The sequence below is a fragment of the Rana temporaria genome, chromosome 6 (assembly GCF_905171775.1).
Source record: "Rana temporaria chromosome 6, aRanTem1.1, whole genome shotgun sequence".
NCBI lineage: Eukaryota > Metazoa > Chordata > Amphibia > Anura > Ranidae > Rana > Rana temporaria.
The window spans coordinates 218268581-218283513 of NC_053494.1; the positions used below are offsets into that span (position 1 = coordinate 218268581).

The 14933-nt window shown below is 40.1% G+C and overlaps 1 protein-coding gene across 1 annotated transcript in view; it reads left to right on the forward strand.

Annotated features, from left to right (window-relative positions):
* Positions 1-14933, forward strand: part of GLI2 (GLI family zinc finger 2) — a 185354-nt gene that overhangs the window by 97795 nt on the left and 72626 nt on the right. The window contains exon 3 of the mRNA XM_040358252.1: positions 12118-12223. Coding sequence (XP_040214186.1) covers positions 12118-12223 — 106 coding nt within the window. The remainder of the gene's footprint in view (positions 1-12117; positions 12224-14933) is intronic.

A 14933-nucleotide genomic window follows, 5' to 3' on the forward strand; every position in this document is an offset into this window, starting at 1 on the left:
CGACCGAACATGTCTGCTGAAACTGGCCTGCGGACCAGTTTCAGCAGACATGTTTGGTCGTGAGTACGGGGCCTAAGGGCGGTCTTCAGGCAAACACAGGCTGCTTAGGACCGCCCACTGCTCCAGACCGACACCCACCCATCAAGGTGTTTTTGATATTTGCATAACTCCTCCCACTGCTCCAGACTGACCCCCACCCATCAAGGCGTTTTTGATATTTGCATAACTCCTCCCACTGCTCCAGACTGACCCCCACCCATTAAGGCGTTTTTGATATTTGCATAACTCCTCCCACTGCTCCAGACTGACCCCCACCCATTAAGGCGTTTTTATATTTGATTAACTCCTCCCACTGCTCCAGACCGACACCCACCCATCAAGGCTTTTTTGATATTTGCATAACTCCTCCCATTGCTTGCATCAGGGCTCTTAATGGCAGTACTGAGACAGGGAGGGGCTGTGATGTAATCAGGAAGAAATGTACAGCCCCCTGCTGGCCCCTCCCACCAGCCACGATCTGCCTGCCTTGCAATGAAAAGCACAGAGACCCGGTGATGACATCACTGGGGCTAAAATAAGGTCTGTGATAAAAACGGAAAACGTTTTTTTTTTGTTATGATTTTTTTTTCATAAGCATATTGATGAGGGGGAGTGGGGGAGGGGGGAACCAGGTCAGGCAAAATATAAGCAGATTGGACGTCGGCTTTAATAAGCCAACACTGCGGCGCTTAACTAAAACCATTCCGCGCCGCGCATTAAAGGGACGGTAACCTCATCCACCCGCCTGGTTCGCCCTGCGCAGAGCGCGTATGTATGAGTTCGATCCGGGCTCACCACCCCCTCCCCCCCCCCCTCGTCCTCTGAAGGACTCCGCCGATGTTCTCAATCAGGATCGCGTTTCCGGTCTGAAATGAAAGACGAATGTCGCGCCCGACTTCATTATCCTGAAGATTTAAACTGTTTTCCTTTTCCCTTCACCACATGAAGAAGTCAAATAATCATCCTGACATTTTCCTGAGGATTGCTGGGGCGGCCAATGACGTTAATTGGTTCTGCCTGCTGGAAGGGGGGGGGCGCTGCCCCCGCAGCCCCCCCCCCCGGGACACAGTTAGTGTTAGGTTGGCGCTTTGTGCAGCTCCGCCCCCCTTCCCCAGCCCACACTAGACATGTGCACTGCCGGGGAAAAAAAATCTTCGCTTCTTTCGTTTTCTTTTTTTTAGTTTTTTTAGTTTTCCGGGTCGTTCGTTAAGTTCGAATTTCGTTGTAAATTCATAAAAATTCTAATTTGTTCCATTCGTTTAGATGCGGTGTTCTTTACATAGTAGGTGAGGTAAAAAAAAAAGTCCAACCTATGGGCCAGATTCACGAAAAATTACAGCGGCGTAACGTATGTCCTTTACGTTACACCGCCGCAAGTTTTCAGCACAAGTGCCTGATTCACCAAGCACTTGCGTGTAAACTTGCGGCGGTGTAGCGTAAAGCCGTCCGGTGCAAGCCCGCCTAATTCAAATGGGGTGGGGACCATTTAAATTAGGCGCGTTCCCACGCCGGACGTACTGCGCATGCTCCATTTTGACATTTCCCGCCGTGCTTGGAGCAAAATGACGTCGCCCCGACATAATGTTTTGAACTGGGACGTGCGTTACGTCCTTTCGTATTCCCGGACGACTTACGCAAAAAAATAAATAAATTTGAAATTCGCCGCGGGAACGACGGCCATACTTTAACATGGGCTGTCTATTGTTACACCACCTAAATAGCAGCCGTAACTTTGCGACGCGAAAAGCCGACTAGCGACGACGTAAGAGAATGCGACGAACGCGCGTACCTTCGTGGATCGCCGTAAACAGCTAATTAGCATACCCAACGCGGAAAACGACGTGATCTCCACCCAGCGGCCGGCGAAGTATTGCATCCTAAGATCCGAAGGCATACGAAGCCGTATGCCTGTCGGATCTTAGCCAAATGCCGTCGTATCTTGTTTGTGAATTACAAATAAAGATACGACGCGGCAAATTTGAAAGTACGCCGGAGTATCAGCAGATACTCCGGCGTACTTCTTCTGTGGATCTGGCCCGGTATTCTTTACATAGTAGGTGAGGTCGGAAAAAAAAGTCCAACCTATGTGTGTGATTATATGTCAGTATTATTCGTTATTTTGATCATTCTGAAAAATCCAAAATTCGAAAATCCGAAAATAAGAATGAAAATCCAAAAATTCGAACGAAGAAAATCTGAAAATCCAAAAATTCAAAAATCCTAAATAATAAACAAACTAATAATAACTAACTATGAAATGATAGGTATTGGAATTTCTTAGTTAGTAATAGTTATTTTTAATTTTTTGGGTTCAATTCGTTATTTTGATCATTCTGAAATATGTGATATTCAAAAATTCAAAATTCGAAAATCCCAAAAAATTTCGAAAATTCACAAGGAAGAAAAATGTGAAAATACAAAATAATAACTAACTAATAATAACTAACTATGAAATTATAGGTATTGGAATTTCTTTTCAAGTTTGGCTGTTAGTGAACGTAACGAATACGAATTTATCCGAAGTTACGAATTATCCGAAATAACGAATGCCGCATCTAAACGAATGGAGCATAACAAATTAATAATAATAATAAAAAAAAAATAATAATAAAAAGAAATAATTATTACTATTATTTATTATTTCGGATAATTCGTAACTTCGAGTAAATTTGTATTTGTTACGTTCACTAACAGCCAAATTTGAAAGAACATTTTAATACCTATCAACTAAGTTAGTAATAGTTATTATTCATTTAAATGAAACCCGCCCCCAACCCGCCCAATTTGAAATCCGCCGCCAGAAATACACTACGCCGCTGTAACTTACGGCGCAAAATCGATGAGGATTCTTTTGAATTTTCGAATTGCCCATCGGCTCCCCCTACTGTCAATCACAGCTAGTGAGCCAATCAGGAAACAGAGGAGGGGCGGGACCATGTGTGAATGGACACGCAGAGCCACGGCTCGGGAGCGCGCCTGCTTGGGTTCCCAAAGAGCAAGCCGCTTGCTGTTGGTGCACCCGTCAGGAGGAGGGAGGAGCCAGGAGTGCGGGCGAGGGGACCCGAGAAGAGGAGGATCCAGGCTGCTCTGTGCAAAACCATTACACAGAGCAGGCAAGTGTAACATGTTTGTTGTTTATTATCGCTTTAACCTTGAGGTCTATGGACCTCAAGTCGCATGAAAGTAGCAACAAAGTAGCGCATGAACTACTCCGAAGTCTTTAATATGAAATATGAACGGTGCTCATTAGAAAACATGGGGTGCGACTTGTCATGTGACTTTCGTTAGTTGCCTGACTAATCACACACGTGTGAATGGAGCCTAAAGAAATATGAAACAGCAAAGCACGTCGGAAAACGTCTCGTCTCAACTGATTTACGGCAAATGTCACAAATCGCAAACGTGCGCTCGCCGAACATACGATATAACCCCTCTCGGAAAAAAGAACGAGCCCATGGGCGGACTTTTCATCCGGGGTGTAAATAATGACAGCGGCGCCCCCCCCCCCCGTCACGTTAACGATCCCTCCCCCCCGCCATCGAGAGATGATGAGTACGCACCGCACCTGCCGTCATTTAACGCGGCCGAGCGGAGTGCGGCGGGATATTTATATCCTTCGCTGCGATTTGTCACGGCGGGAACCGTCTGTTCTTTCAGGATGGAAAGGAAATTAGGCGATGTCCCATTTCTCAGAGACGGTTTTTTTGGAGAGGGGCGACTCGCTACCACAGGTGTGCGTACGGCGCTGACCTGAATATTGTGAAATATGGCCGCCTGCGCCATGGCTGACAGGTGGGCGGGACCCGCGAGGCCTCCAGGTGCCACGTCTAGAGCTCAGCTTGTGTTCTCTATAAGAGGTGAAAGCGAGACGCGACTCCCGCCAGCGAGGCCATGCTGAGATTTGCAGTCCCAATTCAACAATGTCAGCGGCGGCGGCGAGTATTGGTTCACAGCTTCCCGCGCTGGCAACGCACGCAAAATCACATGCATTCACCCCCGTCAATAAATTGCATAATCTACGGGCTGCGTATCCACTTGAAGACCCTCAAACATGATTTTTTTTTATTTATTTTTTATCAAATACCCTAGAGAATAAACTGGCGATCGTTGCAATTTTTTTAAGTCACGTGGTATTTCTGTTTTTTTCAAATGAATTTTTTTTTGTAAAAAAAATACACTTTAATGAATTTTAATTACAAACCACACATTATATAACCCAATTTTTGGGTTAAATATGAAAGATGATGTTACGCCAAGTAAATAGATACCTAACGTGTCACGCTTTGAAAATTGCGCACACTCGTGGAATGGCGACAAAATACGATACTTAATACTTAATATATATATATATATATATATATATATATATATATATATATATATATATATATATATATATATATATATTTTATATTATTATTATTATTATGCTTTTATTGTTATTATTTTTTTATTATCATTATTAATATAATTGTATTATATTTCCACTCTATATTTATTGTGTCAGCAAACTAATGGCCACCAGCATGTGATGGCGACAAATACCATACTTATATATTAATTATAATTATTATTATTATTTTTATTATACTTTTATTATTTTTATTTAATATTAATATTTTTTATTATTATTATTTTATTATTAATATAATTTTATTATATTTCCATTCTATATTTATTGTGTCAGCAAACGAATGGCCACCAGTATGGAATGGTGAGAAAATACCATAATTAAAAAGATAGATAGATAGATAGACAGATAGATAGATAGATAGATAGATAGATAGATAGATAGATAGATAGATAGATAGATAGATAGATAGATAGATAGATAGATTATTATACTTATATTTTTTATATTTTTTATTATCATTATTTTTTTATTATTCATATCATTTTATTATATTTCCACTCTATATTTATTGTGTCAGCAAACTAATGGCCACCAGCATGTAATGTAATATATTATTATAATTTTTATTATATTTTTATTATTTCTATTTATTATTATAATTTTTTATTATTATTATTTTATTATTATCATCATTTTATTATGTTTCCATTCTATATTTATTGTGTCAGCAAACGAATGGCCACCAGTATGGAATGGCGACAAAATACCATAATTAAAAATCTCCATAGATAGATTTATTATTATTATTATTATTATTATTATTATTATACTTTTGATTTATAGATAGATAGATTAATTATTATTATTATTATTATACTTTTTTTTTATTATTATCATTATTATTTTATTATTCATATAGTTTTATTATATTTCCACTCTATATTTATTGTGTCAGCAAACTAATTGCCACCAGCATGTAATGGCGACAAATACCATACTTAAATATAAATTATTAGAATTTTTTTTATATTTTTATTAATCATATATATTTATATTATTATTTTTTTTTAACTTTTATTATTTTTGTTTATATATATTTATATTTTTTATTAATATTATTATTATTATTATTTTTATTATACTTTTATTATTTATTATTATTATTTTATTATTCATAACATTTTATTATATTTCCACTCTTTTTTTATTGCGTCAGCAAACTAATGGCCACCAGCATGTAATTGCGACAAAACACCATACTTACAAATCTACATACATTTATAATTATTATTATTATTTTTGTTATACTTTTATTATTTTTATTTATTATTATAATTGTATTATTATCATAATTGTATTGTATTTCCACTCTATATTTATTGTGTCAGCAAACTAATGGCCACCAGTGTGGAATGGCGACAAAATACTATACTTAAAAATCTCTCTCTCTCTCTATATTATTTTTATTATCTTTTATTATTATTATTATTATTTTATTATTAATATAATTTTATTATATTTCCATTCTATATTTATTGTGTCACCAAACTAATGGCCGCCAGCGTAGCGCTCCCAATTCCCCCCCCCCCATCCCCCGATCTGGCAGTCACGTCTCTCCACAAACGACTCTCATCTCTCACCTGTAACAATGTTTCCTATATAGACATAAATGATTTTATTATTATTATTATTATTCATTTATTTCATTGGTCGGATGGTTTCATCATATGAAATATTTCCTGTCCGTGTCCTGATGCGGCCTATCCCCTCTTCCCAGCATTGGGGGGGGGGGGGGGTTAATTGGCCTCGGTAGGCAGGATATTGGGTTTCGGGGGGGGGGGCTGCCTCTTTAAGCCCCCCGGCTGGATGGTTACTGTAGAACAATGTGAGGATTTTCCGCCTGGCCGCTGCCTGATTCAGCCACCTGTCCGCATTCTTCGCCCAGCGCGGGAATCCACCGCCTCTGAGCCGCGTTACGTCACCGCGTGGCAGAGGGACACAGCTGGCGATGTTCAGACCAGACCGCTGCAGGTGCCATCTGATAACCAGGGTTACTTTGTATCTCTATCTCCCATCTGAACAATGTTTATAAACAATGTAAGTTTGTATCTCTCTATCTCCTGTCTGGCCAGTGTTTATAAACAATGTTACTTTGTATTTCTCTGTATCTCCCATCTGAACAACATAACGGGCACAGCGGGTGTACAGACCCGGGAACTTAGCACAGGGATGGTGGGAACCCCTCATAATGGGCACAGCGGGTGTACAGACCCGGGAACTCAGCACAGGGATGGTGGGAACCCCTCATAATGGGCACAGCGGGTGTACAGACCCGGGAACTCAGCACAGGGATGGTGGGAACCCCTCATAATGGGCACAGCGGGTGTACAGACCCGGGAACTCAGCACAGGGATGGTGGGAACCCCTCATAATAGGCACAGCGGGTGTACAGACCCGGGAACTCAGCACAGGGATGGTGGGAACCCCTCATAATGGGCACAGGTGTACAGACCCGGGAACCCAGCACAGGGATGGTGGGAACCCCTCAAAATGGGCACAGCGGGTGTACAGACCCGGGAACTCTGCACAGGGATGGTGGGAACCCCTCATAATGGGCACAGCAGGTGTACAGACCCAGGAACTCAGCACAGGGATGGTGGGAACCCCTCATAATGGGCACAGGTGTACAGACCCGGGAACCCAGCACAGGGATGGTGGGAACCCCTCAAAATGGGCACAGCGGGTGTACAGACCCGGAAACTCAGCACAGGGATGGTGGGAACCCCTCATAATGGGCACAGCGGGTGTACAGACCCAGGAACTCAGCACAGGGATGGTGGGAACCCCTCATAATGGGCACAGCGGGTGTACAGACCCGGGAACTCAGCACAGGGATGGTGGGAACCCCTCATAATGGGCACAGCGGGTGTACAGACCCGGAAACTCAGCACAGGGATGGTGGGAACCCCTCATAATGGGCACAGCGGGTGTACAGACCCGGGAACTCAGCACAGGGATGGTGGGAACCCCTCATAATGGGCACATCGGGTGTACAGACCTGGGGACTCAGCACAGGGATGGTGGGAACCCCTCATAATGGGCACAGCGGGTGTACAGACCCGGGAACTCAGCACAGGGATGGTGGGAACCCCTCATAATGGGCACAGCGGGTGTACAGACCCGGAAACTCAGCACAGGGATGGTGGGAACCCCTCATAATGGGCACAGCGGGTGAACAGACCCAGGAACTCAGCACAGGGATGGTGGGAACCCCTCATAATGGGCACAGCGGGTGTACAGACCCGGGAACTCAGCACAGGGATGGTGGGAACCCCTCATAATGGGCACAGCGGGTGTACAGACCCGGGAACTCAGCACAGGGATGGTAAGGGTCCCTCATAATGGGCACAGCGGGTGTACAGACCCGGGAACTCAGCACAGGGATGGTGAGAACCCCTCATAATGGGCACAGCGGGTGGGAAGACCTGGGAACTCAGCACAGGGATGGTGGGAACCCCTCATGATGGGCACAGTGGGTGTACAGACCCGGGAACTCAGCACAGGGATGGTGGGAACCCCTCATAATGGGCACAGCGGGTGTACAGACCCGGGAACTCAGCACAGGGATGGTGGGAACCCCTCATAATGGGCACAGCGGATGTACAGACCCGGGAACTCAGCACAGGGATGGTGGGAACCCCTCATAATGGGCACAGCCGGGTAAAAAATAACATAAAAGTGTCATCAAGTCTTCATCTCTAACCGCTAATCTTCCGCTCTCCTCTCTCCGGTCGCCTTGTGTTCTTGGTGACGGCAGATCTGCCGTGGTTTGATCTTCCTGTCGGAGATGCTTAGCTCTCCATGTGAGATTTCGCAGAGCAATTCCGTCTCGTTATGTCCTCACTTTGCCGGCGCCAAATCATCATATTTCACACAACGTGAGGCCTCCTGCCGCTCCTCCCGTCGTGTGGATTATCGGCACCTCAGCGAGACTTCTCTTCTCTACATCTGTGTCCTGCTGGTGCCGATCACACAACCAACATAACCAGATACCCGTCAGAGCTCTGCGTGTGTTCTGTCTGTCTATAAAGGGGGAGGGGAGTGCAACGGGAAGACTGGGGCTCTAGAGGTGGGTTAGGGGGCTATTGGGCAAAGGGTTAGTAGACAGTTGGTGAGGAAATTTAGGGCAGGAGTCTGTGGACCATACCACCACAAGAAAGGGGGGGGGTTATACATTTTGTGTGCCTGAGGAATCAAAAGTATGCCACGTGGCCAAAGGTTTGTGGACATCTGACCACCATCACATCAATATAAGCTTTGTGGGCAGCCCCTCGCCATTAATATTGAGTAGTGCCACCTCCCTTTTGTGGCTATAAAGCTCACCACACGATTTTTTAGTGTGTCTGGGGGAATATGTGCCCAATTCCGGCAAAATAACATTTGCAAGGCCAGGAACTGACTTTGGATGAGAAGATCTGGTTTGCAGTTGGGGTTTAAATTCATCCCAAAAGGTGTTCAGTAGGGTTGAGGTCAGGGCTCTGTGCAGGACACTTGTGTTCCTCCAAACCAGACTGGTGAAGCCACGTCTTTATAGAGCTGTTTACGAGGGTTGACTGTTCAGCCATGACAAGATTTTACCATGTTTGGATGGGAAGACCTGGCTCACTATTGGCATTCCAATTCATCCCAAAGGTCTACAGTAGGGTTGAGGTCGGGGCTCTCCGTGCAGGACAGTCGAGGTCCTCCACACCAAACTGGTCAATGTCTTTATGGAACTGTTCAGTAGAGTTGAGGCCAGGGCTCTGTGCAGGACATTCGAGGTCCTCCACACCAAACTGGTCAATGTCTTTATGGAGCTGTTCAGTAGAGTTGAGGCAAGGGCTCTGTGCAGGACAGTCGAGGTCCTCCACACCAAACTGGTCAATGTCTTTATGGAACTGTTCAGTAGAGTTGAGGCAGGAGCTCTGTGCAGGACATTCGAGGTCCTCCACACCAAACTGGTCAAACCATGAGAAGATTTTAGAGACTTTCTGTGGGTATTTGTGCCCATTGGTGAGGTCAGGTACTGATGTTGGATGATACCTGATCTCATACCAAAGGTGTTCAGTAGGGTTGAGGTCAGGGCTCTGTGCAGGACACTTGTATTCCTCCAAACCAAACTGGTCAAACCATGTCTTTATGGAGCTGTTTACGAGGGTTGACTGTTCAAACCATGACAAGATTTTACCATGTTTGGATGGGAAGACCTGGCTCACTATTGGCATTCCAATTCATCCCAAAGGTCTTCAGTAGGGTTGAGGTCGGGGCTCTCTGTGTAGGACACTCAAGTTCCCCCAAACCCAACTGGTCCAAGTCTTTACGGAACTGTTCAGTAGGGTTGAGGCCAGGGCTCTGTGCAGAACATTCGAGGTCCTCCACACCAAACTGGTCAATGTTATTTACGGAGCTGTTCAGTAGGGTTGGGGTCAGGGCTCTGTGCAGGACATTCGAGGTCGTCCACACCAAACTGGTCAATGTCTTTTACGGAGCTGTTCAGTAGGGTTGGGGTCAGGGCTCTGTGCAGGACATTCGAGGTCCTCCACACCAAACTGGTCAATGTTATTTACGGAGCTGTTCAGTAGGGTTGGGGTCAGGGCTCTGTGCAGGACATTCGAGGTCGTCCACACCAAACTGGTCAATGTCTTTTACGGAGCTGTTCAGTAGGGTTGGGGTCAGGGCTCTGTGCAGGACATTCGAGGTCCTCCACACCAAACTGGTCAATGTTATTTACGGAGCTGTTCAGTAGGGTTGGGGTCAGGGCTCTGTGCAGGACATTCGAGGTCGTCCACACCAAACTGGTCAAACCATGAGAAGATTTTAGAGACTTTCTGTGGGATTGTGTGCCCATTGGTGAGGTCGGGTAGTGACGTTGGATGACACCTGATCTCATACCAAAGGTGTTCAGTAGGGTTGAGGTCGGGGCTCTGTGTAGGACACTCAAGTTCTTCCACATCAGACTGGTCAATCCATGTCTTTATGAAGCTAACTTTAAAAAAACAGCCATTCTAAAGATTTTTATTCCAGAGTAACCTTAAAGGAATTTTTGGATCTCAAGTAACCCATGTTAATATTATTTATTGAGGCGGGGGGGGGGGGGGGGTTCGAAGAGAAGAATACCCCTCTTACAGTGGTGGTCGGAATGCGAGAGTGAATGACACCTAATATAGCTTCTCCATTCTATAACCACTACTCCAAACTAGGGTCTGTGGAAGCCTTGGGTTCTTCCAGAGGTTGCTAAGAGTGCCTTGAGCTGTGGATGATTGACCCCCCCCCCCCCCCCCATCTGATGATGCCTACATAATTCTGGGTCCAACACCATTTGGCAGAGTCATTGTTGTCACGTCACTGGCTCTACCAAGTGGTGTTGGACCCAGAATTATGTTGGCATCATCAGATGGGGGCATCAATCAGCCACAGCTCAAGGCACTCTTAGCAACCTCTGGAAGAACCCTAGGCTTCCACAGACCCTAGTCGAGAGTAGCAGTTGTAGAATGTAGAAGCCATGTTTGGTGTCATGCTCTCTGGATAGGGTCCATGTTTGGTGTCATGCTCTCTGGATAGGCTCCATGTTTGGTGTCATGCTCTCTGGATAGGGTCCATGTTTGGTGTCATGCTCTCTGGATAGGGTCCATGTTTGGTGTCATGCTCTCTGGATAGGGTCCATGTTTGGTGTCATGCTCTCTCGATAGGGTCCATGTTTGGTGTCATGCTCTCTGGCTAGGGTCCATGTTTGGTGTCATGCTCTCTGGATAGCGTCCATGTTTGGTGTCATGCTCTCTGGATAGGGCCCATGTTTGGTGTCATGCTCTCTGGATAGGGTCAATGTTTGGTGTCATGCTCTCTGGATAGGGTCCATGTTTGGTGTCATGCTCTCTGGATAGGGTCCATGTTTGGTGTTATGCTCTCTGGATAGTGTCCATGTTTGGTGTCATGCTCTCTGGATAGGGCCCATGTTTGGTGTCATGCTCTCTGGATAGGGTCCATGTTTGGTGTCATGCTCTCTGGATAGGGTCCATGTTTGGTGTTATGCTCTCTGGATAGTGTCCATGTTTGGTGTCATGCTCTCTGGATAGGGCCCATGTTTGGTGTCATGCTCTCTGGATAGGGTCCATGTTTGGTGTCATGCTCTCTGGATAGGGTCCATGTTTGGTGTGATGCTCTCTAGATGAAAGCCATGTTTGGTGTCATGCTCTCTGGATAGTGTCCATGTTTGGTGTCATGCTCTCTGCATAGCGTCCATGTTTGGTGTCATGCTCTCTAGATGAAAGCCATGTTTGATGTGATGCTCTCTGGATAGTGTCCATGTTTGGTGTTATGCTCTCTGGATAGTGTCCATGTTTGGTGTCATGCTCTCTGGATAGGGCCCATGTTTGGTGTCATGCTCTCTGGATAGGGCCCATGTTTGGTGTCATGCTCTCTGGATAGGGTCCATGTTTGGTGTGATGCTCTCTAGATGAAAGCCATGTTTGGTGTCATGCTCTCTGGATAGTGTCCATGTTTGGTGTCATGCTCTCTGCATAGCGTCCATGTTTGGTGTCATGCTCTCTAGATGAAAGCCATGTTTGATGTGATGCTCTCTAGATGGAAGCCATGTTTGGTGTCATGGACTGTACAGTAGACATGTTGTTGACAATAACAGAACATCTTCTTCTTCAGAAACCTGAATTTGTATCTTCTCTCGACAGGTCCAGCTCATCTCTTCCCCGCGTTCCACTCTCCTTTCCCGATTGACATCCGGCACCAAGAGGGCCGATATCACTACGAGGGCCACGGAATCCACGCCATTCACGGGTAGGTTGTCTGACTGTCTGATGATCGTTATATCACAATGCGGTAGTTATGAATGTTCTCCAGCTGGCACCTTTTAATGTTTTAAAAAAAAATATTTTAAAGTTTTTATTCATTCATAGGGAAGGTAAAGAAACAAGAGGCGAGGAAACTAAACAATATTCTACTATATTATATGGATTATTTTTTTTAAAATATTAATATATTACTTTAATTTATTGGATAATAATTCATCAATAATGTAAATAAGAAAAAAAAGAAGTAAAATAAATAATAAAAAATATATTTGTATATATATATATATATATATATATATATATATATATATATATATATATATTATTAAAACATTAGAAAGTAAAATTAAAGTTTTTAGTTAAAAGAAGAGGAGAGGAAACTAAACAATATTCTACCATATTATATGGAATAATTTTTATTATAATAATATATTGCTTCAAAAAGAAGGAAAAAAAGAATTACAATAAATAAAAAGAAATTAAAATATATATTTTTTTTAATTAAATCATTAAAAAAAAATTTTTTTTTACTTATTTTTTTCCTTATTTACTTTATTGATGAATTATTATCCTTTAAGTTAAAGTAATATATTAATATAAAAAATAAATGTATTCCATATAATATAGTAGAAATTTGTTCAGTTTCCTCTCCTCTTATTTCTTCCCCTTCCCTATGAATGAAATAAAAACTTTCATTTTAATTTTTAATGTTTTAAAAAAATATATTTTAAAGTTTTTATTCATTCATAGGGAAGGTGAAGAAACAAGAGGCGAGGAAAAAAAAAACAATATTCTACTATATTATATGGAATCAATATGTTTTTTAATATTAATATACTACTTTAATTTATTGGATAATGATTCATCAATAATGTAAATAAGAAAAAAAAAGAAGTAAAATAAATAATAAAAAATATATTTATATATATATATAATATTATTATTATTATTATTATTATTATTATTATTATTATTATTATTATTAAAACATTAGAAAGCAAAATTAAAGTGTTTAGTTAAAAGAAGAGGAGAGGAAACTAAACAATATTCTACCATATTATATGGAATAATTTTTATTATAATAATATATTGCTTCAAAAAGAAGGAAAAAAAGAATTAAAATAAATAAAAAGAAATTAAAATATATATTTTTTTTAATTAAATCATTAAAAACTTTTTTTTTTTTTACTTATGTTTTTCCTTATTTACTTTATTGATGAATTATTGTCCTTTAAGTTAAAGTAATATATTAATATAAAAAAGAAATGTATTCCATATAATATAGTACAATATCGTTTCCTCTCCTCTTATTTCTTCCCCTTCCCTATGAATGAAATAAAAACTTTCATTTTAATTTTTAATGTTTTAAAAATATATATTTTAAAGTTTTTATTCATTCATAGGGAAGGTGAAGAAACAAGAGGCGAGGAAACTAAACAATATTCTACTATATTATATGGAATCAATTTTTTTTTTTAATTATTATTAATATATTACTTTCATTTATTGGATAATAATTCATCAATAATGTAAATAAGAATAAAAAGAAGATATATATATATAATTTTTTTTATTAAAACATTAGAAAGTAAAATTAAAGTTTTTAGTTAAAATAAGATGAGAGAAAACTGAACAATATTATACCATATTATATGGAATCATTTTTATTATAATAATATATTGCTTCAAAAAGAAGGAAAAAAAGAATTAAAATAAATAAAATAAGTAAAAAGAAATTGACATATATATATTTGTTTAATTAAATCATTAAAGCTTTTTTTTTTTTTTTTTACTTATTTTTTTCCTTATTTACTTTTGATGAATTATTGATGAATTATTATCCTTTAAGTTAAAGTAATATATTAATATAAAAAAGAAATGTATACCATATAATATAGTAGAATATTGTTCCGTTTCCTCTCCTCTTATTTCTTCCCCTTCCCTATGAATGAAATAAAAACTTTAATTTTAATTTTTAATGTTTTAAAAAAATATATTTTAAAGTTTTTATTCATTCATAGGGAAGGTGAAGAAACAAGAGGCGAGGAAACTAAACAATATTCTACTATATTATATGGAATCAATTTTTTTTTTTAATTATTATTAATATATTACTTTAATTTATTGGATAATAATTCATCAATAATGTAAATAAGAAAAAAAAAGAAGTAAAAAATATAAAATATATAAATATATATATATATATATATATATATATATATATATATATATATATATATATATATATATATATATATATATATATATTTTAATTAAAACATTAGAAAGTAAAATTAAAGTGTTTAGTTAAAATAAGAGGAAAGGAAACTGAACAATATTATACCATATTATATGGAATCATTTTTATTATAATAATATATTGCTTCAAAAAGAAGGAAAAAAAGAATTAAAATAAATAAAAAGAAATTAAAATATATATATTTTTTTAATTAAATCATTAAAAACTTTATTTTTCTTACTTATTTTTTTCCTTATTTACTTTATTGATGAATTATTATCCTTTAAGTTAAAGTAATATATTAATATAAAAAAGAAATGTATTCCATATAATATAGTAGAATATTGTTCAGTTTCCTCTCCTCTTATTTCTTCCCCTTCCCTAAGAATGAATAAAAACTTTAGTAATACATTTTCCTTTTTTCGATGAGTCGGCAGGGTGTCGGTGTCAGCGAATT